The sequence below is a fragment of the Myotis daubentonii genome, chromosome 12, assembly GCF_963259705.1.
Source record: "Myotis daubentonii chromosome 12, mMyoDau2.1, whole genome shotgun sequence".
Taxonomy (NCBI): domain Eukaryota; kingdom Metazoa; phylum Chordata; class Mammalia; order Chiroptera; family Vespertilionidae; genus Myotis; species Myotis daubentonii.
In genome coordinates, this window is record NC_081851.1 from 36198399 (window position 1) to 36226087 (window position 27689).

Here is a 27689-nt window from a genome sequence, read left to right on the forward strand (position 1 = left end):
GTTTGGGTTTTCTCTGACTTTGTCCATGATCTAGAAATCACCTTCTGATAGATAACTCAGATAATTATTAAGCTCACCTTATTAGTTTCCCTTTTTCAGAGATTGTATAGTTCTGTGTTACCTGAAGTCTACTATCTGAAAACAATTGTTTTATATATTTTAGCCAGTATTCTACTTTTTAAAAGTGGAAGTTCATGTCTGTTTCTTATTAGTCCTTTATAGCTGGGAGCATAGTTTATTTTTTTTAAAGCTGTAATTACTGATTATACTACTAGGTTTTATGTTCCCTAAGGAAAGATATCCGACCATCTTTCTATCTTTAGCTCATAGAAGGGATTAAATAGTTGTTAATGATGCTCTTTGATTAGGAAAGGCACTAATTTTCTGTGTTGAAAGTTTTTATTTCATATTCTTATCATACTATGAGTTTTAAAAAATTGTGATCTGCTTTAAAAAATCACTATTAGCCTGGCCGGTATGACTCAGGGGTGGAGCTTCACCCTATGGACCAAAGATCGTGGTTTGATTCCTGGTCAGGGCACATACCTAAGTTGGGGTTGCAGGCTAGGTTCCCAGGAGGCAGACCTGATCAATGATTCTCTCTCATCATTGATGTGTCTGTCTTTCTCTCCCTCTTCCTTCCTCTCTGAAATCAATAAAATATATTTTAAAAAAAGATCACATTAGAATTTTAAAAACCATTTTTGTGAAACAGTTCTGCACCATGGCAAGGAAGTACCAGCATTTAATTAGCCTAAAATCTCTTCTCATGATACCATTCGACCATGCCTAAATTATTCTGACTTTAGTTATTCAGTTTATAGAATTTTTTTAGAGCTCTTTTCCTGTTACCTTTCTTTTTATTTTCTTTTTGCTCACAGTACTATAAGGTAACCTGCATGCGGGGGAGAGGCGGATAGCTAGCACACATGCAAATAAAGCTTAGAATTTGTTTTTGATTCAGTTTTAATAATGTTTAGAGGTTGCCAAAGTAATGTCTAAATCTTGTTTTAGATTTCCATGGCTGTTGGAAATAGAATTATTTTTCTTTTGGTGTCTGCTATACAGGTGTTTAATTGGCTATCATTCTTTAACCTGTCACTGATATTTGAAACACACCAGAAATTTGTGTAATCTTTTTGATTGTTATAGTGGGAACATGAATATGATAGAGAAAAGACAATGGGGAAAGAAGGTAACATTCTTTGTTGCCGGGAATCACTGGGTTTTATACTAATTAGCTTTGGTGGAGTTGACCAGATGCTTTCGGCATGCAGCCATGTGTCTCATCAGTGAATGTGTCTTGCAGGCAACATTGTTAGATTTTTCTCATTCTATAAACAATGTTCCAAAATATAACTAAACCCCAAAGTGTGTTTATCTTTTTGGCTTAATTTCTAGCTTTCTGTCCATTCTAAAGTTTCTCTCTAGAGAAATTGCATTTTATTGCACATAGCTTTTTATACCTAATTGTACTATAAACACCATTCTGTTTACACAAACCACGTGAATTGCACTGTTTTTGAGTCTGTAAAAATTTAATAAAACCAACCATTTCAGATTAAACTATAATTATATTTCTAAATTTAGAAGAAATAAACCTTTCTTCCCTCTATGTATTTGACCGGGCTGGACTAACTTTTTTATTTTTGGAACACACAAAGGAAAAACAACAACAAAAAATTAAAATAAAACCAATCTCCAATCTTTAGTTTGTGGTATTAAGTGCATTTGGGCAAGAAGAGAATTTCACTACTGTGAAATTCATTCTTAAAACCTAAAATAGGGCTGTAAGTACTTTATTTATAGATTTGGGATTGAATTTTTTCTATATAAATATATTATTGGAAATTAGGAAATTAAAAACATGAAGAAAATTATCAATTATAATGTTGCTATCCAAAGGAAAAAAATTATGGTTAACATTTTTGTATATATTTTTCTAATCATTTTTCTATGTCCTTATGTTTGGGTATATTTAGTGATTATATAGTTTATGCATGCATATATATTCATAATCTATACATGTATACATATTTATAATGTTGAAAAATGTTATGATTATACTTGTAAGTTTGGATTTTTTAAAAAAATTCTCAGCTGAGGGTATTTTTTTTAAATTGATTTTTAGAGAGAGAGTGGAAGGGAAGGGGGAGGGGAAGAGAGAGAGAGAGAAACATCAATGTGAGAGAGACACATTAATTGGTTGCCTCTCGCCTGCACCCTGACCAGGGCCAGGATTAGAACCTGCAACCCAGGTGCCCTTGACTGGGAATCGAACCCGAGACCCTTTGGTGCGTGGGCTGATACTCTAACCACTTAGCAGTACTGGCCAGAGCTGTAAGTTCTGTTTTTGAAATAATTTTCATACAAAAGCATTATAAAAATTTTGCTATTTTATTAGTCTTTTACTATATAGATCTATAGTATTGTGTCTAATGCCTAATGTGTCTAATACTAATCTAGATTAGTATTTTTATTTGTTAATATAATTAGTTAATTAGTTAATTAGCACACATGCTAATCAACCAAAAATACCTGCAGCACAAATTTGCTCATTGACTAGAAAGAGAACTTTTAAAAATCTTGGGCTTCAAATCATATCCAAAGCCAAAGGTAGTATTTAAAAACAAACAAGCAAACAAACAAAAAACAAAAACCTCATCAAAGCCCCAATATAAACCATTACAATCAATCAGTAGTTACTGAACATGCACACATGAGGAAGGAGGGAGCAGGCCATGTTTGGGTCATATGCTAATCTCTCAGATGTCTGTCTGATTCTGCAGAGGAGATTTGCCTATTGAGAATCCCTTTCCTAAGGGAAACTTATGCATCTAATTTGTGTTTTTGTTTGTTTATTTTTTAAATGTAGCTGTTTAGAGTACTTGTGTTGGTAAAATTCTTCATTGAAAACTTGTATCATTAGTACAAATTTGTTTACCGGCAGGCTGTGAATTATCATTTATTGAAATCCCTGAAAATGTTACCCATGATCTTTTAAAAAATATTTATCAGTTTGAGTGACAAATTATGTTTTTGATTTGGAATTATTAACATATCAGTTCAACTTCTTTTTTCAGATATGGGCCTTCCAAAAGATTCTTTTTTTTTTTTTTAATATATTTTATTGATTTTTTACAGAGAGGAAGGGAGAAAGATAGAGAGTTAGAAACATCGATGAGAGAGAAACATCGATCAGCTGCCTCCTGCACATCTCCTACTGGGGATGTGCCTGCAACCCAGGTACATGCCCTTGACCGGAATCAAACCTGGTACCCTTGAGTCCGCAGGCCGACGTTCTATCCACTGAGCCAAACCGGTTTCGGCCCAAAAAATTCTTTTAAGACTTTTCTTGTTCACTGCTTTTAAAAAAGCTTAAGTGTATATGTTGCAGATAATCTTTACCAGGTTGTTGTTTTCTCTTTATTCTTTTAATGCATAGCTTATTTTGTTTTTACCTTGTCACCTTAATTATTTTCTTATGCTGATGGAAGCTTTTCTTCCTGTCAGATAAATATTGTCCCTTTATCGTTATGAAATATTTCTTTGTATTACAGCAATATTTATTGTCTTAAACTATTTTCTCTTATACTAACATAGCTATTTAAGCATTTTTATGATGACTTTTTGCATGGTATATCTTACTTTTTCTGCTTTGTAACTTATTTGTTTCTTAGAATTTAAAGTATGTTTCTTATAGACAACATATAATCATATCATGCTTTTTAAATCCTTTCTGACAGTGTCTGCCTTTTAGTTGGAGTGTATGTAATTGTTGATATGGTTGGATTTTGCTCTTTTGTTTTCTGTGTTTTTCATGTCTTTTTTGTTCTGCTTTCTCCCTTTTTTGGTGTTAAATAATTTTTAGTGTGATATTTAAAAATACACCTGTTAATTTTTTAATGATTATTTTTGAGTTATTTTTTTAGAGGCTGCGCTATGGATTATAGTCTGTATCTTAATTTATTACAGTCTACTTTAGGTCATTGGTGGTACAATTTTGGAATAATGTAGTGGCTTTGCTTCAACTTAGCTCCATTTCTTCCTTCCTCTTTTGTACTATTTTGCCGTATATATTATATCTATATATTTTATAGAGTCTACAATGCAGTGTTATAATCATTGCTTTAAAAATCTTTTCATGAAATTGAAAGAAAAGAGAAGAATATTTTTTTATTATAATTTACTTGTCTTTTAATGCATATATTTATTAATTGTTAATAATTTGAGATTTTCCATGGATGTTTTTATTAAAAAAGTTAATACTGTATTTGTCTTAATGTACAGTGAAAACTAATTCAGGCTAGAAATTTTGCCTGAGGAATATATCTGTGACCCTAAAACAGACTGAGTTGAGCTAAAGGTGATATAATTCCTTTTATAGGCATTACCCTGCACTGAAAACTCTGGAACATCTAGAGCATACCTATCTGCCTCAAGTGAGCCACTATCGATTCTGCAAGGTGATGGTGGATAATATCCCTAAGCTTCGTGAAGAAATTAAGGATGTCTCTATGTCTGATCTCAAAGACTTTCTGGAGAGTATCCGCAAGCATTCAGACAAAATTGGAGAGACTGCCATGAAGCAAGTAGGTCTGGGGTTTATGACAGGTTGGCCAATGACTTTGCAAGTGTTTTGTTAAATTCTTATGCTTTGTGTCTTAACTATTTCTTGTCATTTTAGGGAAGTCCTTCATCTTTCTGGGAACACACAATTAAAAAATGTGTTATATTTTCTTAACAGAGAAAGGAATTAATTATAAATATATATACATGTATATACATGTATATATATATATATATTTTTCTGTGTGCATGTTCAGTAACTACTGATTGATTGTAATGGTTTATATTGGGGCTTTGATGAGGTTTTTGTTTTTTGTTTGTTTGCTTGTTTGTTTTTAAATACTACCTTTGGCTTTGGATATGATTTGAAGCCCAAGATTTTTAAAAGTTCTCTTTCTAGTTAATGAGCAAATTTGTGCTGCAGGTATTTTTGGTTGATTATTTACTGTGTAAGCAAACTGTCATGTTATAGATTTGAATATTTCTGTAATTTTTATTTCTGTATCATTGGGTGTCAATGAAAAAGGCCTATGGGAAATGCTGTGAATTATGATCATAGAAGGGATTTATTTACAGTTTATAAATTAACAAATATATTAGAAATCTTTAGATTTTTTCCTTTAATTTCGTCATCTTTAAGTCACCAACACCACAAGAAGTATCTGGATTTCTTTTGTATTATGAATAAAAGAGCAGGAATGATTTGCAGTGCTACTTGCTTTTTTGAAATATAAGTCACATTGATTTTATTAAAATTTCTTAGTATACCTTATGATGTAGCCTGCAACAATAAATAGAGGATTCATTTGTTTATGGAAAGTTTTTTTTTTTAATTTTTTATTCTGCATACAACTGTGTTCTTGAAGAAGTCATTTGTGGTTCCTATTCTGTGAGGAAGGAGGGAGCAGGCCATGTTTGGGTCATATGCTAATCTCTCAGATGTCTGTCTGATTCTGCAGAGGAGATTTGCCTACTGAGAATCCCTTTCCTAAGGGAATACATATATTCATTTCCATTTCTTCTTTTTAATTTTGTCAGTGTTACATTTTACAGAGTGGAAAGTTTAAAACTAATTGATGGTGAACCTGGTAGAAATAATGATATCATATCTGTTTTTAGTGATGAAGAAACAAAAGTAATCATTGAAAATATACCTTTGTACTGCTGGTTGACTTTTTTTTTTTTTAAAAATCCTCATCCAAGGATATGTTTCTGTTGATTTAGAGAAGGAAAGAGAGAGAGAGAGAGAGAGAGAGAGAGAGAGAGAGAGAAGAGAAGAGATAAACATTGCCTCCTGTGCTCACTCTAACTGTTTTGCACTCACAACCCGGGTATGTGCCCAGACTAGGAATAGAATGCTCCAACTACCTGAGCCACACCGGCCAGGGCATGGGTGATGTTTTGAGTATAGGAATAAAGGTATCTTGTAAGATAAATCTTTATTGTAGTTGACTAATTTTTCCTAAACTTTCAGAATATAGGAGAGTATAGTGCAAAGCCACCGTGGAAGCTTCCTTTTTAAATGTTTCCTTTCTTTGGGGTTTGCTTGAAAAATTAACTTGACTTCATTATTGATAAAAGAGAGGATTCCATGAAGATTATTATTTAATTTAATGTGAGATTACTTGGTACCTTTATTCATCTGTAGAAATTAAGGCCCAGGGCAGAGAAGTGACTTGCTCAAGTTTAGACAACTTGTAGAGGTCAGATTTTATAGTAGAATTCAGGTTAGATTGAGGTGAATTTGTCTACTGTGGCACTCTATGTAAAAGGTTACTGTTAGCTATATTTTTGTCATCTAAAGAAATGTTTTGTGAATTCAGGACTTTTAATTAACTGATAATCCTTCATTCTTCCAATAAAAATTTCATCACCCTATAGCTATTTTGCATATATTATTATCCTATGTTATAGTATATACTAGTGGCCTAGTGCACGAAATTCATGCACATTAAAAGGGAATTAGAGGAAATACTTTAATATTGCTATTTGCCTATTCTCTATAATAGAAGTGTCAGAGATGAAAGAAAATTAGTAAAATGTATATGAAAATCTTCCTCCTGTCAGAGTCTGGGGTATGCCGTGGGACCCAGAGTCAAATCCCCGCCCACCCATGTGCACCTCAAAATCACGTGAGACCCAGACCCGGCCAGCCCCACCCCCGTCAAGGCCTGCCGGGTGGGTGGCGCAGCCTCAGGTCCCCTGGCCCAGTGCTGGGCAGGGGGAGCAGCCTCAGGTCCCCCGTGAAGCCCTGTTGGGCGGTGGGGTGCAGCCTCAGGTCCCCCAGCCTGGTGCTGGGCCGGGGGGGGGGCCATAGCCTCAGGTCCCCCGGTGCACCCTCAGGTCCCCCAGCCCAGCACCAGGGCAGGGGGCACGGCCTGAGGTTCCCCAGCCTGATGCTGGGGTGGGGGGCGTGGCCTGAGGTCCCCCATCAATCCCCACCAGGTGGGCGAGCGCAGCCTCAGGTCCCCTGCCCAGGCCTGGCGCCACGCAACCTCAAGTCCCTGCTGACCACTCATTACGGCTCGTTACGGTTACCCTGCCTCCGCTGTGGGTGCAGCCATCTTGTGATGGTGTGATGGAGTGAGGGTTAATTTGCATATCACCGCTTCAATATATGGGATAAGATCCTTGAATAAAGATATCATGCACCTTTTAAAATCCTATATAATAAAAGGCTAATATGCAAATCAGCCAAATGGCAGAATGACTGGTCGCTATGATGCACACTGACCACCAGGGGGCAGATGCTCAATGCAGGAGCTACTCTTTGGTGGTCAGTGCACTCCCACAGTGGGAGTGCTGCTCAGTGCTGCTCACGGCTGGCGAGCGCAGTGGTGGTGGTGGGAGCCTCTCCTGCCTCCGCGGCAGTGCTAAGGGTGTCCAACTGATGGCAGTCGGACATCCCCTGAGGGCTCCCGGACTGCCAGAGGGCACAGGCTGGGCTGAGGGACTCCCCCCGCCCCGAGTGCCCGAATTTTGTGCCCAGGACCTCTAGTCTTCTGTAATACTCAAATGCTAAGGAAAGTAGGTGGGAGAGAAACTACCATGTACTTTGTAGATAATGGTCAATAAATTTTTGTTTTAATTCATGGAATTTGGAAAAGGAGAGTAAATGGTTTAATTATCATTTTATGTCAAGCCCAAAATAGTTTTTCTGATGGTTTTCTTCACAATGGTGACTTAAGTACCCTTTCCACTATGTTTCCTGTGCCATCTTTAATATGACTTTGAAGATTACTGCAGAAGGGGAAAGACCGAGGAGTGTTACGTTTGGGAGGGATTTAAGGGCTAGGCATGGATGCAGCACATTATCACTCCTACTCACATTTCATTGGCCTGAACTTAATTATATGGCTATACTGACCTGCAAAGGAGGCTGGGAAAGGATATCTGATTGTTTCTAAGAGGAGAAGGACACAGGTTTGGTAGATAATTGCTAGTCTCTGACACAGTCAACCCTTCGGTTATCAAATATCTCTTCACTCTTCCTTGGGCTTTTTCTAAGAGTGGCAACCCAATATCCCACCCAGTCACTGCATCCATCTCAAAGTCTAGTATCTTCCAGAGATACTCAACATTCTCCATGAGATCCATATATGTCTCTTCAAGGGCTGGTGACCAGGAACTAGGATGACAAGTTTTCTGGACCTGCGTCCCCTACCATCCCCAATTTATAAGAAAAAAAACAAAAATAGAATAACTACAACAAAAACTCCCATGTAGAAAAGGGAATAATGGGAGACACACAGTATTACCTGCTTCATAGAAAATAATGTAATCCTTTTGGGTCAGCGTTGGGAAATCATTCCACCTTGGTAGCGAGGGAACGTCTTGCATAGATGTTGACTTCTTGCCCATTGCTCTCCTGGGCTCCTGGCTGCACACTGCTTTTTCTTTTCTTTTCTTCTTCTTCTTCGTCTTCTTTTTTTTCCTATGTGCTCCATCTATATTTATATGTACAACTTAGTTCTTCCTTCTCTCCTTCTTTCCCTCCCTAATTTCCTTCCTTCCTCTGCCTGCTTTCTGCTCCTGCAAGTGTAGGGGCCTGGAAGTTGTTTTAAGGCTATGAACAGTCAAAATTTATTTAGTCCAGATTTATGGGGTTTTGACATGCTAGTTATCTCAAAACTTAGTAGGCCTTTGATCTGTTTCCTTCTAACAGGTGCTATGTGGACATCATACCCAGTGTCAGGTACTATGTGGACATCATTTCTAAATATAATTTTCAGGAACTTTTTTCTTCTCCCTTGTTTGGTGATAAAGTGGAGGTGGGGTAGGATAGCCCTTGCCTCATGTCACCTTCTTACATTAATGCTTTGTTTTGAAGCTTTACGAAATAATGTGTTGGGAGACTATACCTGAATCTGATCTTTGCCTCAGGATTGAGTCACTTTGTTCAACTAGAAGTCTTCTAGGGATTTTCTTCCTCAAACACTTACCTTTTTTTTTTTCCCCTCTTACTGTTTAGGATCTATATGTGTTTAGCTTTATAACCCTCTGAGGCCGAGTTTCTAGACTTCTATACCCTATAAGTTCATTTTGCAAATCAGTAAATTCTTTTCTATGCTCATCTTTTTTTTCTATTTTTCTTTTAAAATTCTTTCCCAAGGATATTTTTTCCCATTAATTTCTCAAGAGAGTGGAAGGGAGGGAGGAGGGGGAGAAAAAGAGAGAGAGAGAAACATTGTCGTGAGACACATCGATCGGTTGCCTCCTGCACTCACCCCTACTGGGGTTGGGGAACCTGCAACCAAGGTACCTGCCCCTGACTGGGAATTGAAACGTCCACCCTTCTGTCTGTGAGCCAATTCTATAACCACTGAGCAAACTGGCCAGGGCATGCTCATCTTTTTAAGTAACACCTTGTTAAAGCAGAAAGTACATGCCAGTATGCACTGTGACTGTGCCTGCCCGTTCACTTACACGGCTGCTGTAGGCACATGGTATGCCTTTTCATTGGTTACAGGTTTCCGTTTTCCCGATTGTCTCATCACATTATTACAGGGCTCTCTAGGCTTTTGATTTGTGAAATATATATTCTTGCTGCCTACTGTCTGATCTCTCAATTAATGCCTTTTATTTTAAGGTGTTTTTTGTTGTTGTTATGGCCACACTGTTCTTCCAACACCAGTTTCTGTTTTCCTTAAATAATGCTGCCTGCTATTGTAGCTAAGCTTCAAAATCTCACCATAGAAGTTTTATTTTTAGCTCATGTAAAGTCTAAAATGGATGTTCTGGTAGGGTGGCACTGTTCCAAGTGATCTTCAAGGATCCAGGACTCTTCCAACTTGTGGCTTTACCACTTCAACCTGTGGCTTTCAAGATTACAGCAGTAGGGAAAAGAGTAATAAATAATACTTAGAGGTTTATTATGGACCAAGCTGGTAAGTGATCCATATCACTTCTGCCAATATCACATTGGCTATAGCTTACACACTGCAAAGGAGGCTTGGAAATACAGTCTATCTGTGTGACCCGGAGGAAGAGGAAATAGGTTTGGGAATAGCTAGCTAGTCTCTGTTACAACCTGCTGTTATATAGCCTAGAAAATACTTGTCTTCCATGTCTCTTGCCTATTTTTTTCACAGTTTATCTCTGACATTTCCCCTACATGTTTGTTTCCCTTCAGATTTATTAATTCAATTTTTAGCATTGTCAATGCTGCTATTAAAAATTTTATTCTTGCCCTAGCTGGTTTGGCTCAGTGGATGGAGCATCGGGCTGCAGACTGAAGGATCCCAGGTTCAGTTCCCATCAAGGTAACATGCCTGGGTTGCGGGCTTGATCCCCCGTGTGGAGGATGCAGGAGATAGCCGATCAATGATTCTCTCTCATCATTGATGTTTTTTTCTCTCTTCTCCCTTCCTCTCCAAAATCAATAAATTTTTTAATTTTAATTTTTAGTTCAGCAACCAAAGTTTTGGCTTTAAAGAGTTCTTATCTTTTTTTTTTTTTTGAAACCTTCTTTAGAATCATATGAGAAAGCGTATGAAAGTCTTATTTATATTGATAGCTGGCTGGGTGCCTCTAGAAATTATGTAGGTGAATATGGGTTGCTATAGTAACCCATGGGGTGGGCTTTGTCCTTGGTACAGTGGAATGATAGAGGCAGTTAGTAAACTGATTTGTCTTTGTGATACACCAGGCCAAAACAAACTACTAGAAGGTTTCCACAATAATTAAGCTTTAATGAGCAAATTAGGTTTCATACTTTTATTTGAGATTATAACTTATTTTTTATTGATTTCAGGGAGGAAGGGAGAGGGAGAGACAGAGATAGAAACATCAATGATGAGAATCATTGATTGGCTATCTTCTGAATGCCCGGTACTGGGGATTGAGCCTGCAACCCAGGCATGTGCCTTGACTGGGAATTGAACCAGTGACCTCCTGGTTCATGGGTTGAAGCTCAACCCCTGAGCTACACGGCCAGGCCTAAACTGTACAGTTTTAGTTTGCCTTTGGATGTAGGAAACAATGGTATAGTCCGCTTTAATATGATATCTAGGTGAAAGTGTCTGCGTCTTCCACCTGTCTTTCAATATGCCTGGAAAGCTGCACAAAGGTAAGAAAATGTGCAGTTATGATAACTAGGTTAGAAGTTCAATCATTTAGCAAAATTTGAGGAGAAATTTTAACATTGTTCATTCTACTTTTTTTTATTCTATTCTCTTATTACCAATTGAATTTTAGGTTAAGCAGTTGTTTTTATTTAAAAAAAAACTTTAATGTTCTGAGATATATATATTTAAAATGGTATTGGATTGAAAGCACCTATGGGCTCTGCCATGGAAACAGAGCCATCTTTAAAGCAGGCAGAAAAAACCTTTCTTTTATCTTATCCCATTTTCAATGTTGACTGTCCTTCAGTGCGTTTCCTAAATAATGTGCATATCAGATTTGGAATTACCATTTCAGCTTGAAGTGATTTTATTAAAAAAAAAAAAGTCTAAAGAAGTTCTTTCTTAATTGTCTATTGTTTTCTAGTTCCTTTGGAAATTGATTTCTGTAATTCACTTATGGAATTGATTTGTACAGGAGGGAAGTTCTGTATTTCTTATTCTGATTAGTTTGCATTAAGCTTTGTGAGACTAAATAACATTTATAATGTAAACATTCTTGGCTAGGTTGATTTCTGTGCGAGGCCCTTTAATGAAGGGAAGGATTTATTTACTTTAAAAATTCTAACTTAGGTTTGCCAAATTATATGAGTTATATAACTGATGTTTAGGCAAGGAACTGGTTCCATAAAAGAAATTGAAAGCTTCCAGCCATTCTTTCTTTAGTAACTAGTTTTAAAGAAACTGACCCTTGGGTGAGATTAGTTGTCACCATGGTCCTTTACACCTTATACTTTATTTGGTTAAGTGTTGATTAGAGCAAAATGTACTCTTTTATTTATTGTGTAGACTATCTTTTGACTTAGATCTGGGACAGAATTACCAACCGAGTTCACACAGAACATGTAATGACTGCCAAGGAAAAGCAATATTGTTGAAACCTCTTTTGTGCTGGATGTTATGCAACACTTCCACAGAATATGGCCTTTGGAGTCAAAGAAGTTGGTATTTAGTTGGTCTGGTATTCTTGGATTAACTTTATATTCACTTTTCTTATTAATTTTGGTATTTATTTCTTCTTGCTTTTTGCTGATATGGTAGGTGAAAGGTGGAGGACTATGAGAGCTGCTTTATAATAAGGATTCTTGAAGTAGGCAGCAATTAGAATAGCTATGCTAGATGGTATGATTTTTTTTCCTGTTAAGTAATGACAGTTAGAAGAAAACTCAGTCATAAACTACTAGAAAAAGTGGATAACAACCCAATTTTTAGTGTTTTGCAGAACCCCCAGGTCTTAGAAATTAGCAGCATCAGGTTCTTCTGGGAAAGGGGGTAAAATCAATGCCCAAAGAGAAGGATTGGTTGTCTATTTCAAAAGCAGTTAAGACAACTGATTTCTTCTCTAGCTATTCCCTAGCAGTCAGCTGCCTTATCTCAGCTCTAGCAGAAGATCAGAGAGAACAGATGCAAGTTGAGGGTAGGGTTACCAAACTGAAAACAGTGAAAGTTTATATGCTAAGTATTGAGATTTATCCTCAATCTCACAGCTCTCTTCTGATTTGGTTCCCAGAACTCTGATAGCCAGGCTTAAATCCTTCATGTGTGAGATTGTAAGGTACTCTGAATAATATGATGAGTCCAAGAGAAATGTCCTAAATATGTGTCCCATGGGTAGTCCCCAACAAAATGGACAAATCAGATCTCTCTGGAGTCCACAGTCCACAGTTGACCAGACTGATGTACATGCACAGAACTTTCAGTCAGCTTTTTAGCTTCCCAATTTAAAATATAAACAGACAGTAAAGGGTTACAAGACATTTAAGAAGAGCTCTAACATGAAAGAGGTCAGAACAAACACGTAGATATTTTACAAGACGAGGAAAACCAAAAAGGCAAACCAAAACAAACTGTCATCAATAGTAGCATTAAAGAAATGAGGAAGTAAATTACATGCAAAAAGGAACAGAATGCTACATAAAAGGAAGAATGTAGAGAACAAAAAGAATGTTTAGAAATTAGAATTATGATAGCAGAAACCACTTAATGGGGGTTTGGAAAACAAAGTTGAAAAATATCTTCCAGAGAGAAAAGTAGAAAGAAAAAAAGGTGGAATATGGGAAATATAAAATCTATAAGAATACTAAGGAGTCATCCAGGAGATCCAGCATTTGATGCTAGGGATTCTAGAGAAAGAAAATGAACAAAAGGAATTCAGTCATAGAAATAATATGGGAAAAATTCCCAGAATTCCAAGACATGAGCTAACAGATTAAAAGACTCACAAAGTAACCAACAGAAGGGATGAAAACAGACTTACATTAAGGCATGTTCTGAAATCTCAGAAGCCAGAGGACAAAGAGAAAATCCTGAATGCCTTTAGAGAGAAAAAACAGGTCACATACAAAGATTTGGTGTCAAAATTATTTTAGACAATACTGGAAGCTATACTGTAAGCTAAACTGAAATGGAGCAGTGTCTTTAAAGTTCTAAGGGAAAATGATTTCCTTAGAAATCATATTTCCATATGTAACCACAATACCAAGAAGGTGTGAGGGTACAAGTATTTTCAGTAATGAAAGGCCTGAAAAGTTTACTTTCCATGAACAACAACCAAAAAGTATCTGATATATTCAGGACATAGATAATCCAATAGAGGACAAAGGCAGATAGATTTCCTAAGATGCTGGGTAAGGGAGGCAGTTGGTTGACAGTGGAGTAGCCGGGCAGAAAGTACAACTAGCACAGCCTAGAGTGTTTTAGAAGTTTTAAAACATATTCCTACGAAGATGAATATGATAGAACTAGAGACCCGGTGCATGAAAATTCATGCACTGGAGGGGGGTCCCTCAACCTGGCCTGCCCTCTCTCATAGTCCGGGAGCCCTCAGGGGCCGGAGGCAACCTGGCCATTAGGGGAAGGCTACATCCCATCACACCTCTGCTGCTGCCACTGCTGGCAGCACAAACCTCGGCCAGCCGTGGTTACCTGAGCCTCGGGTGGCCCTGAGTGGCTGGGCAGCTGCCATCTAAGACTTGCCTGTGCCTTGGGCCGGCCCTGGGCGGCTGGGGGGCTGAGGGTGGGTCTGGCCGCACCGTGTGCCTGCTGCCCCCCTGGCTGAGCTAAAAGGACTGTGGGACTCCAGTGGCAGGAGCAAGGAGCGGCTGGACCCTCCGGGGCTGAGGGGACTGGGCACCACCATCTTTGTGATGGTGTGATGGTCAGTTTGCATATTCCATCATTATAAGATAGGATATTGGATATATTTATGCATATTAAGAGGATATTTAGATAGTTGGGAAGAACTTGGGAACAAAGTAATGATAAGTACATAGAAAACTTAGCAAACATATACATAAGGAAAAACAAAAGTGTGTAAGGAACGAAAAGTGATTGTAGTATCTTGCATGGCTTGACTGTGAATTGCATTTATATAGTTACTAGAGGCCTGATGCATGAAATTCGTGCAAGAGTAGGCCTTCCTTCCCCTGGCTGCTGGCACTGGCTTCCCTCTAGCACCCGGGACCCAGGCTTCCCTCCGGCTGCCCGCAGGCACCCGGGACCCTGGCTTTCCTCCGGCCACTGGCAGAAGCCCGGGACCTCGGCTTCCCTTGCAGCCCTGGCTTCATCCAGAATGTCATCCGGAAGGATGTCCAGTCTAATTTAGCATATTACGCTTTTATTATTATAGATAATAATTAAATACTAAAAGTTAATTATCAAAGTAATTCATTTATTTATCTTTGTTTTTGAGAGATAGGTTAATGTACACTGTGCAAATGTGTGGTACTGGTGTGTTATGTCTGTGAATGAGACCTAAATCCTCATCTTCCCTGTTGGAAAATCAGTGCTTAAAGGTAATGCTTAAAAGTACAAAAACAAAACAAAACAAGACACAAAAACACAGTAATAGTCAAAAGGCAGAAGCAACCTAAGTGTTCATTGACAGATAAATGGATAAATAAAATGTGTTACACAAATTCAGTGGAACAATTTTTCAGCCTTAAAATAGAAGGGAATTTGGACACATGCTACAACATGGTTGACCCTTGCAGACATTGTGCTAAGTGAAATAAACCAGGCACAAACGAATGAATACTATATGATTCCACTTATGTGAGGTTCTTGAAGTAGTCAATTCATAAAGACAGAAAGTGGAATGATGGCTTCCAGGGGCTAGGGAGAGACGGGATGATAAGTTAGTGTTTAATGAGTACAGAGTTTCAGTTGGGGAGGATGAAGTTCTGAAGATGGATAGTGATGATGGTTGTATAACAGTATGAATGTGCCTAATGCCACAGAACTGTACACTTACAAAGAATTAAAAAGGGAAAATTTATGTTATGTATACTTATCACAATCATAAAACTAAAAAACCCACCAGGCATTAGCACATATAACCATGCTGTATAGAGATAAAGAGGTAAGCATCAAAAGAGTAGTTACCTTTTGGAGTAAATAGGAGAGGAGGAAACTGTTGTTTCTCATAATAAACTCTATAGAACTATTTGACTCTGTACGACTTGGCTATGCATGGCTTTTCATGAATAATTTGGATAAAATCTACTGATCAAAAAAAGAAGAAATATAAGTTGTCTGATTTGGAATATGAATCCTATCTAATAAAAGAGAAACATGGTAATTAGCCGTTCATCCGCTACCCTTCCCATTGGCTAATCAGGGCGATATGCAAATTGACTGCCAGCCAAGATGGCGGCCGGCAGCCCGGCAGCTTGAAGCTAACATGAGCCTTGCTTGCTTCAGTGACAGAGGAAACCAACCCCGCCTACCTTGCCGGCCTCTGAGCTTGCAGTTTGAAACATTGCTACAAATATAGAAGCTAAACAAAACCCCAGAAACCTGCTTTCAGCCAGCCGGGATCTCAGAGCTGGAGTTGATACAGTGTTTCGATTATAGAACCCAAACAAACCAGATACCTGCTTTCAGCAGCAGAGGCCTCAGAGCTGGAGCCAGAGCTAAAGCTGGCCCAGAATAAAAAAGAAAAAAAAAGAAAAAAAGTAGCAGTTGGGAGCTTCAGTCACCCGCCAGCCTGAAAACAACCATCAGCCCCTCATCCAGACTGGCCAGGCACCCCAGTGGGGACCCCCACCCTGAAAAGTGTGTGACCAGCTGCAAACAGCCATCATCCCCTCACCCAGGCTGGCCAGGCACCCTAGTGGGGACCCCCACCCTGATCCAGGACACCCTTCAGGGCAAACCAGCTGGCCCCCACCCATGCACCAGGCCTCTATCCTATATAGTAAAAGGGTAATATGCCTCCCAGCACCGGGATCAGCGGAGCCGAGAGGCCTCCCAGCACCGGGATCAGCGGAGCTGAGAGGTCACCCGGCACTGGGATCAGCGTGACAGGGGGCAGCGCCCAAACCCCCTGATCGCCCTGCGGCTCTGTGTGCGACAGTGGGCGGGGCCACAACCTCCCTATCTGCCCTGCTCTGTTCATGACAGGGGAAGGCGCCCCAACCCCCTGATCAGCCCTGCTCTGTGCCTGATAGGGGGGAGCTCCCCAACCCCCTGATCGCCCTGCGGCTCTGTGTGTGACAGTGTGCGGCGCCCCAACCCCCTGATCAGCCCTGCTCTGTGTGTGACAGGGTGCGGTGCCCCAACCCCCCCCCCCCCCAACGGGCCCTGCTCTGTGTGTGACGGGGTAGAGCCATAACCTCCCCATCGGCCCTGCCCTGAGTGTGAGAGTGGCGGCGCCCCAACCCCCTGATCGGCCCCGTTCTGTGGGTGATAGAGGGCGGCACCCCAACCCCCTGATCCGCCCTGCTCTGTGTGTGACAGGGGGCGGTGCCCCAACTCCCCTATCGGCCCTACTCTGTGAGTGACAGGGGGGAGCTCCTCAACCCCCTGATCGGCCCTGCTCTGTGCGTGACAGGGGGTAGCTTCCCAACCCCCTGATGGGCCCTGCTCTGTGCGTGACAGGGTACGGAGCCCCAACCCCCCTGATTGGCCCTGCTCTGTGCGTGACAGGGGGTGGCGCCGCAACCTCCCCATCGACCCTGCCTTGAGTATGACGGGGCGGTGCCCCAACCCCCCAATCAGCCCTACCCTGAGCCTGACTGAGGGTGGCATCACAACCTCCCGATCCACCCTACTCTGTGCATGACAGGGGGCGGCGCCCCAACTCCCCAATCGGCCCTGCTCTGAGCCCGACCAGGGGCTGCACCTAGGGATTGGGCCTGCCCTCTGCCACCCAGGAGCAGTCCTAAGCCATCAGGTCGTTATCTCCCGAGGGGTCCCAGAATGTGAGAGGGCACAGGCCGGGCTGAGGGACCCCCCCCCAGTGCACAAATTTTTGTGCACCCGGCCTCTAGTGTATATATATATATGTGTGTGTGTGTGTGTGTGTGTGTGTGTGTGTATGGTAGGAAAAATTTAGTGTACAAAGGAAGAGTGCTCTTATTTAAGAGATTATTTATAGTTATCTTTGGCACTATTGGTTTTCTTTTCTGCTTTATAGGGGTAATTGAGCAGTCTTCAGTCCTCTGATTCATAGATGTAACAAGATGGAATTAGAATTATGTGTAAATTAAATTAAGGTCCATTCAATTCTTTGTTATATTGTGTGCCTTATTAAAGAAGAGAACAGATAAATTTGGTAGAATGGGCAACAAAGCAAATGTTTTTTTTATAATGTAAACATTTTGAAGGTGATGAAAATTTGTGATAATCAGAGTGATCTCTTTCCTTTGCCTTATATTCTTAAGATAAATATTTACCTGTGTTCAGAAGAGAATATGAGTTCTTCAGCACCCTCTTTTAGTTGCAAAATAAATGTTACACTCTGCCACACCTGCCACTACTACAGGTCCACGCCCTGATTTCGTACTTGGGCATGTGCTCTGATGAATGAGTTGTCTCTACTGCTGCAGGAGAAGATTGGGAAAGAGGGAATTAGGAGAACAATGAAGGAAAATAGTGCTGATAGGCTAGCCTTCATAAAATTGGCTAGGCCTCAGAATTTTGTGGGAGGGAGCCTGTGGCCTCATATTATTTCATTGGGAAACAACTTTTTGTTAAATTTAAAATAAAGGAACATGACCCACAATGTGAAGTTTTTCTTGGGTGATTTGTAAAATAACTGAACCTCATTCCAATACAATACTCCTAGAATTTGCTACTGCCCCCAAGAGTCATAAATAAATGCACCACACTAATGTGGAAATGAGGTTCAGTTCACTGAACTCATTTTTTACTTGAATTTGAGACCAATACTTTAGATCTAAGTTACGAGGTGGAAATGATTGGTTTTATTAACATAAGTAAGATGCTATCTGGTTATGTTTTTATTATATAATTTAACCTCTGAAATATGCAAGGATATATAAGAGGTTATTTAAAATGATGCTTTAAGTATGATAGTAAATATGTAACCTAAGTACTATTAAACATTATTACACAGGGGGCCAAGAATAACCACTTTATTATTTTTATTATCAGATAAATTTTAGATTGGTCAGACACAGCCTCTCTCTGTCTTTCTAAAAGATGAATGGAAGCAAGATGTATTTTTCATCTCATCACTGTAATGGATTATTAATGCTTTTGTTTAGTAGGTAGTGATCTCTCACTACAGGTCTAAATGAGCTAGTATTCTTGTGTTGTATTTATTTATAAAGTTACTATCACACTTTGTTTATATTTCAAGTCAAATATAAAAACTGCATGATTGAAATATAGAATAAATATTTTAAAACAAAGACTTGCTTCTCTTTTACTTCCCTTCTCTTTACATGCTAGGTTGTTTCCCCCCTTTTTCCCTTCTCCCCTCCCCCCCTTTACTTTTTTTCTCGCTCTTTTCCTCTCTCTTGGTGTAGAAATCTTGCTTGCAAGACCTGAGGATTCTGCTTCTTTTTTAGCAGACTTACATGCTGACCAATCCAAGTGAGAATCTTTATTTTAAAAAATATCAACCGTGATGTAAGATCTAAAACCATAATAAAGTTTAACTCAAGTGTGAAAGCTATAGTATTTGCTCTCTATTATGTATATATTTAGTTGTGTGGATAATGGTTCTTTGGCTAAAGAACAATTCCAACTATGGCATTTTTAGAGGGTTTAAATTCAAGGGTAAAGACTAGTCAGTTCTGGTTTGTCCCAGAGCCCAGATTTTCTTGATATTCTGATATAATTTTATTATTAGTTCTAATTAGATTAAATAGGTTCCAATACCTAATTTGATATCAACACAATGAAAAGTGTACAAAGCAAACAAGGACACCAAAGACATGGTTTAAAATGGTTGTAAATTTTGCCCATTTTTAAATTAAATGTGATTCATCCTTGGATCCTGCCTGCAGATAATAATTTATTCTACTGTTTTAATTCCATCTTAAATTTGGTAAGTGCTTTCTCACATTTAGTTCTTTTCTATCCTAAGTTTAGGTCTATTTAATGTAATTCTACAAAGTAGATCTTATAGAACATGATTAATATGTTTTGTCATTTCGATTGTCTTTAAAAAATGCTTTTGTTGGGGTGTCAGGGATCATTAATAATAAAAAAATAGGTCTCTTATGTAATTGACTATAGACAGTACTGTAACATTTTATAAATAGAAGAATTATGAATTATAAATCAGAATATTTGGAGAGAAATTAGCACCAACCAAATTTACTTAAAAAAAAAGATTGAGTTTGATTATATTGATTATAAGAAGACTTTGAGATAATGGTCTAAGATGGTAGATCCTTTAATATACTTAGGGAGAAAGGAGACTGGTTCCATTGTTGACATTCTCAAGGGCTATAGCCATTTACTTATTATGAATTTGACTTGCACTAATTACAAAGTAGGAGAGCTAATGCCTTACCTTATCTTTGTCATTCCGTTATAGTGATACTAAAAAATACCAAGCGTCAGTTAAACCTCTTTCTAATAATTTTAGAGGGTGTAAGCTCATATCTATTCCTAGTCAAGTCTTTTTTTGTAGAGAAAATTTTATAATCCTATATAATAAAATATGCAAATCGACCAAATGGTGGAATGACCATTGGAATGACTGGTCGCTTTGACATGCACTGACCACCAGGGGGCAGATGCTCAACACAGGAGCTGCCCCCCAGCCTGCAGGTCCCAGGCCAGCCAAGGGGGTGCCAGCAGGGGCCCCTCTGTTACCCTGCCGGTTACCCCACAGATTGGCCCTCATCACTGGCCAGGCCTAGGGACCCTACCCATGCACGAATTTCATGCATCGGCCTCTAGTATTTTAATAATTAAAGAATATAGGTTTGGAATCAAAAAAGCTAAGTTAAAGCATGTCTCTCTCAGTTATAATGTGAGTGGACAAAACATTTAATCCAAGCCTCCCTTTCCTCTTTTATTTTGTTTGTTAATCCTCAGCCGAAGATATATTTTTCATTGCTTTTTAAAGAGAGTGCAGAAAGGAGGGAGGGAGGCATGAAGGGAAGAATGGGGGAGAGACAGAGAGAGAGACACATTGATTGGTTGGTTGTCTCCTGCGTGCTCCTTGACCAGGTCTGGGGATCAAACTTGCAACCCAGGTAGGTGCCTTTGATTGGGAATCGAACCGAAGATCTTTTGGTGTGCGGGAGGCAATTCTCTAACCACACAGGCCAGGGCCTTCCTTTCCTTTTTTTATTACTAAGAGTCAAATAAAATTATGTAAGTAAAGTACTTAGCACTGTGTCCAACACACTGCATGCCCCCCAAATATGGCATTTTTGGATGATTTTTGTTTTGAAATCAATGTGATTTTTTCAGGCAATTACAGTCTTCACTTGGGGGTATCTTGGGTATTAATAGCCTGATACCAACTGTCTTTCCCCCTCTCCATCTCCTTAGTAAATGATTGCAACTCTGTTTTTCTGTGAGTATTTAAACAAACTGATTTGGAAAAGCATGAGTCGTGACTTTTGGAGGGGAACATTTTTTTAACCTTAAAAGGGTTTTTCGTGCTTTGGTGTTAAGAAATGCAGGAGTTGTTGTTTATTTTTGTTTTTTACTATATCTGTAATGATGGCTTTAATGTCAATGAGAAACTAATCTCTAGACCTGTTTAAATAAGCAACTCAGACTATAGAAATTAATGAGACTGAAATAGATTTTACAGAGTATGAGGCTTGGATCTAGAGCCCTCTCCAGTCCCTATGTGTTCCCTTTGACCTGGGGGATGCCTCTGACTGGTCCTGGAGAAATCAGTGGATAATTCCTAGGATTTTTGTGCTCTCAGCAAGTGGTTTATTCTTATCCTCTGTCAGATGTTTTCATTACTGAGCACAAAAGCTCCATTAAAATAATGCTAAGGGAATTGATGTGTGAGGAAATAAAAAGAAAGGGAGAAAAAAATATTTAAACATGTTCCGGAGAGCCAGAGATATAGACTTAAGGATGGGCTAAATGAGAGAACTCCAGCTTAGTTGTATTTTCTCACATCCTTCTAGATCTCCTGACAAAGTGTTTTAGCAGGTAACCCTTAAAGTAGTTAAAATTTTTTTTAAAAAATTACATACAATAAAATTCATTATTTTTTGGTATACATGGGTTTTTTAAACATGCATAATAGTTTCATGTAACCAGCACTACAAATATGATACAGAACAATTTCATCATTTCCCCAAATTCCATTGTGCTGCCCCTTTGTAGTCAAACCTTCTCTCTACCCATAACCCATGGCCATTGATCATGAAATGAATAAAAAAATACAGGATGGGGGCCTTAGCCAGTGTGGCTCAGTTGGTTGGGTAGCATCCTGTGCACTGGAAGGTTGCCAGTTTGATTCCCAGTCTGGGCACATGCCCGGGTTACAGGCTCAATCCCTGGTAGGGGGTGTGCAGGAGGCAGCTGATGTTATGTTTCTTTCTCTCTCTCCTCCTTTCCATTCTCTTTGAAAATCAATTAAAAAATCTTAAAAAAAAATGGATGTGAAACACATCCAACAAATAATTAGGACTACTAACTAGAACTTTAGTTAATTATTGCTACACTACTCACTGATGGGGAATGTGTCATTTCTCTTACTCTCTCTTGTTTAGGATCTTTACAGAAATGAACCCCAAACCAAAAACACAAAGTTAAATTTTTGCAATCCAATAGTGACAGACGAACATCTAAATTGTTGCTTTTCTAGGTCTATGGGATTCTAAGGTTTAGAGGTTTTATCACCTTTGAACCTGACTCTTGGGATGGATTCTTTCTATTTTCATCAGAAGGTGAATGGATAAATGACTGCTCTGAGATGGCTAGGGAATATAACACTTTGGACCAGGAAATATGGGAAATGGTCAGGTCATTAGAGCTGAATTTTTCAATTGTAGACTTCTTTGTTCTTTGTGAGAGGCTAAGGAACAGCGTAATGGCTAGAGTTTATACTATGAGCTGAAAGTTTTCCACCGGTTATGTTTTATTTGTTTTGAAAGCTTGCTAAAAAAGCTATTTTGTTGACAAGTTCAGGCTACTTTACCTTCCTGACATACTTTTCTAATTGCACATCTATAGCAAATTTAGAACAGCTTTCAGTTATTACTTGTGTGTGTGCATGTGGAGGAGAACGTTCTCGGCAGATTAGGGCATTTGTTTGGGGGAAAGAAAAGCTTGGTCAGGTTGTGGTGCGTACTTGCACGTGTGTGTGTTTGCTTAAACTCTGAAGTCAGCCAACTGTGGAGGCCTCTGAGTGTGGTTAGACATTAGTGCAGAACAGTGATAATGGACCTTACTGGAAATTTTTAAGCATTTGGAAATTTTTAAAAATTGAGAAAATACTGTTTTAGAAATGAGGGGGACCTGTTAGGGGAGATGATTATACTCTATACCAGTGAGATGTTAATGAGATTGGGAGGGAAGCAGTGAATTGAAGAGCCCTTATTTTTAAAAAGTCTTACAGTGCCAATGATTAAGATGTATTTTGTCCCATGGTACACCACCATGAAGGAAGTGGACTTTAAATGACACGGGACCCACTTGAGGAACAGTAGGTAATAAAAGGGACCTGGGGCAGGCGTTTGAAAAAGGGGAACCTATAGCTAGGATAGAGTCCAGGAAGGGAACTAAGATGATAATCATTTACTGGCATTTTCTTATGGGCACGTGTCTGAATTGGTTTCATCTTTTCTTTCTCAGAGAACCTCGCACACAGATTTGTATTAACTTAGGCATTCATCAAATGTTTGTTATGCTATACATATATATACTTTTTTTTTTTCCTCTTGGGCAGAGCACTTATGCATTTAGAAACAGGCAATCTCCATGGATCTTGTAAAAGTTTTAATATTTTCCTGCTCTTCTTAGGCTATTAAGTTGCTAATGAAACCTATGACTGTTATATACAACTTTGATATCTCAAGATGCAATTTAATTGATTTTTTACAGAGAGGAAGGGAGAGAGATAGAGAGTTAGAAACATCGATGAGAGAGAAACATCGATCAGCTGCCTCCTGCACACCTCCTACTGTGGATGTGCCCGCAACCAAGGTACATGCCCTTGGCCGGAATGAAACCTGGGACCTTTCAGTCCGCAGGCCGATGCTCTATCCACTGAGCTAAACCGGGCAGGGTATCAAGATGCAATTTAGCTTTGAAAGCCCTGATGAAATTTTTTCACTTACGTATAATTTTATCTTGACTCTCCCCAGTGAACCATTCTCAATTCTATATATCCGTGAAGTTTTTTTTTTTATTGTGGTAAGATGTACATAATGTAAAATTTACCCTTTTTAATTTATTTTTATTTTTTTTAACTTTGCTTTATTTTTATTCTCATAATTTTAAAAAGATGAAAATTATGTAGCCAATGTGACAATTCCCACTGGGAGTAAAATTGTAGTATTCTTTTTTTTTTTAATTAAATATTGTTCAGATTATTACAGTTGTTCCTCTTTTTTCCCCCCATATTTCCCCTCCACCCGGTTCCCCTCCCACCCTCAGCCCTCACCCCCCCACCACTGTCCTCATTCATAGGTGCACGATTTTTGTCCAGTCTCTTCCCACATCCCCCACACCCCTTTCCCTCCCAAGAATAGTCAGTCCACTCCCTTTCTATGCCCCTGATTCTATTATAATCACCAGTTTATTCTGATGATCAGATTATTTATTCACTTGATTTTTTGATTCACTTGTTGATGGATGTGTATTTGTTGTTCATAATTTGTATCTTTACCTTTTTCTTCTTCTTCCTCTTCTTAAAAGATACCTTTCAGCATTTCATACAATACTGGTTTAGTGGTAATGAACCCCTTTAGCTTTTCCTTATCTGTGAAGCTCTTTATCTGACCCTCAATTCTGAATGATAGCTTTGCAGGATAAAGTAATCTTGGTTGTAGGTTTTTGGTATTCATCACTTTGAATATTTCTTGCCACTCCCTTCTGGCCTGCAAAGTTTCTGTTGAGAAATCAGCTGACAGTCGTATGGGTACTCCCTTGTAGGTAATTGACTGTCTTTCTCTTGCTGCTTTTAAGATTCTCTCTTTGTCTTTTGCTCTTGGCATTTTAATTATGATGTGTCTTGGTGTGGTCCTCTTTGGATTCCTTTTGTTTGGGGTTCTCTGCACTTCCTGGACCTGTAAGTCTGTTTCTTTCACCAGGTAGGGGAAGTTTTCTGTCATTTTTCTTCAAATAGGTTTTCAATATCTTGCTCTCTCTCTTCTTCTGGCACCCCTATAATTCAGATGTTGGTACACTTGAAGCTGTCCCAGAGGCTCCTGACACTATCTTCGTATTTTTGGATTCTTTTCTCATTTTGCTTTTCTGGTTGGGTGTTTTTTGCTTCTTCGCATTTCAAATCTTTGACTTGATTCTTGTGATCCTCTAGTCTGCTGTTGGGTGTCTGTATAATATTCTTTATTTCAATCAGTGTATGCTTAATTTCTAGTTGGTCCTTTTTCACAACATCGAGGGTCTCACTAGATTTCTTGAGGGTCTCATTAAGTTTATTGGCGGTTTCTAGAAAATTGTTGAAAAACCTTAAAAGTGTGGTTTTGAACTCTATATCCAGTAATTTGCTTTCCTCCATTTCTGTCATTTGTGTCCTGTTTCTTTGTCTCAGCATTTTTTATGCTTCACTGTGTCGATAGAGTGGCTTTCTGTGCTAAGTGTCCTATAGGACCCAGTGGCTCAGCCTCCCCAGTTACCTGAAGTAGACACTCTTGGTGCACCCCCTTGTGGGGTTTGTGCACAGTCTTGTTGTAGTTAATCCTGGATTGTTGTAGGTAACACTGGGAAGATTTGACCTCCAGGCCAATTGGCTGTGAGAATCAGCTGTGTCTATGGTGGGAGAACTTCTCTGCTGAAGACACCCTTATGGGGCAAGACTTGCTTCAGTGGGGCTTTGGTGCTCACTGAGTCTGCCCCCTGAGTGTGTTGCTTATGGATCTGAGGAGTTGTAATTGGATGGTCCCACTCTGACCACTGGTTACACTGGCTCTTGGATCTAAGGAGGTGCTAATCTAGCCTCTGCCTGAGGCTACCCAGCAGAAGCCAGCTGTAAAGCAATGCAAGTTGCCCTGGGTCCTTGGGGCAGCTGCAGTTTGTTAAGTAATTTTCAGATTACAAAGGGCTGGGCCTTTCATATGCAAAAGCCTCCCTGCAGAGCTTGGGCAGGGCGGGGTCACAGGAGTTCAACAGGGCGGGCAGAGGGAGCAGTATGGCTGTTCTCAGTCCTGCCCTCAGAGGCCCCGGCAATCGCTGCGAGTGCCTCCGGAGAAAGCTGCCCTCGAGTTCCGACCGATGCTAGACAGTCCTGTTTCTCCCGTATGAGTCTGGGTCCCGAGAGACTTGCCCGGAACTGGAGCTCAGAGCTTGAGACTCCCTCCCGATTGAAAAAGACAACTGTGTCCTCAGCCGCCAGCCCACTCCGCATGCACCTCCGCACCACACCTCCTCTGAGTCTCCGTATGCTTTTCTCTTTCCTTCTATTTGTAGAATTTCCACTCAGCCAGCCTTCCTGTGATTCTGGATGATGTCCGTTCCATCTTTTAGTTGTATTTTTGAAGTGGTTGTGCGAGGCAGCAATCTCTGGAGTTTACCTATGCCGCCATCTTTGTTTCTCAAATTTACCTTTTTTTTTTTTTTTTTTTAGAAAAAATATCTTTATTGATTTCAGAGAGGAAGGGAGCGGGAGAGAGAGATTGAAACATCAATGATGAGAGAGAATCATTGATTGGCTGCCTCCAGCACATCCGCCACTGGGGATTGAGCCCGCAACCCAGGCATGTGCCCTTGACTGGAATCGAACCTGGGACCCTTCAGTCCGCAGGCTGATGCTCTATCCATTGAGCCAAAGCAGGTAGGCCTAAAATTTACCTTTTTAATAGTTTTTAAATGTGCAGTTATATGGCATTAAGTACATTCACATTGTAATCATACTCATCTCTACCAACCATCTCTAAAACTTTTTCATCTTCCCAGACTGAAACATTGAAACAGTGAGTTTTAAGCTTGTAATGCGTGTTCCAGTCTGATGAACATAACTTTTTACATACCTGCTGAGGAACTTGTGCTCTCTTTGCAGGGAAGAAAAAGAGGCAAAGAGCAAAACTGGAATTCTTTTAATTTAATAAGAAGCAGATTATAATTATTCAATTTTGTAGATTTTTTTTTCTGTTCTTCTATTTTTTTTTTCTCTCAGAAATTTGTTCAGAAGCAACAGTTGGGAGAAGAGAGAGATTCTGTGGTCTTTTTAGATTGCAAGATATGTATACAGAAAGCAATTTTTTCTTTTAGATATAATCTTATTTGTTGACTTAGGCTGAAGTCTGTTGCTAATTTGTATCTTTTTCTTACTTATGAGTAAACCATATGAGAAAACAAGTGCCAAAAAAAACCAGTACAGATTACTTCCCAACAAAACGACTTGAGGTCTTCTCAGTCTTCCCCGCACGGATCTGCTGACTGTCCTGATGAAGAGGCTGTGGCCTACTGGGCATGTGTTTTGTTTGTCTTTGCTGGTAGGTCTTCAATCAGAGTTGGTCTTTTAACATTGGAGAATAGAAATATGTATAGCAGTGGTTTATAAACATTGTAGAGATATAAGCCTTTTGAGTGTCTAATGAAAGCCATGAACCCTCTCTAGAAAAATTATCAAGTGAATAGAAATTTTTCATAAAATGCCAGGGGATTTAGGCACTCTTTGAAATACATCCAATTACGTATCCGTGGTGGGAACCGTCTGGATGTTAAGGTCCACAGTATGTATCAGATTCAGTAGTATATTCTGGGATTCTCCTATTCCAGTTTCATCATGATTGGTGAAGAGTACAGAGAAAAGATTGAATGAAGTTGTGACTCTCTCAGTTTCATTTTATATCATGAGTGACAATGGATGCTATCTTCATAAACACATTGCCAGATAGGTTCAAGATGGTGGTAAACTTTTCTGAGTAGCTGAGTTTAAATAGCAGATAGGTATCAGAGAGTAAGTTGACCTATATTACATTTTGTTATGAAAGTTGGATAAAGTTTTATTTCCAAACTTTGGTTTGGCTTAAACTTCTCATATGTTTTTGTCAGTTATTTTTTTCTCTTATATTTGCTGTACAGGTAATACAGAAGAAATAGAGTAGGGAAAACTAATTTTTAAAAAAGTTC

General features: G+C 39.2%; 1 protein-coding gene across 5 annotated transcripts in view; it reads left to right on the plus strand.

The window, feature by feature from the left end:
• Positions 1-27689, plus strand: part of EXOC6B (exocyst complex component 6B) — a 555911-nt gene that overhangs the window by 104499 nt on the left and 423723 nt on the right. For all 5 annotated transcript variants that reach the window (XM_059659432.1, XM_059659431.1, XM_059659433.1 and 2 more), the window contains one exon: positions 4388-4592. In XM_059659432.1, the coding sequence (XP_059515415.1) occupies positions 4388-4592 (205 nt within the window). The remainder of the gene's footprint in view (positions 1-4387; positions 4593-27689) is intronic.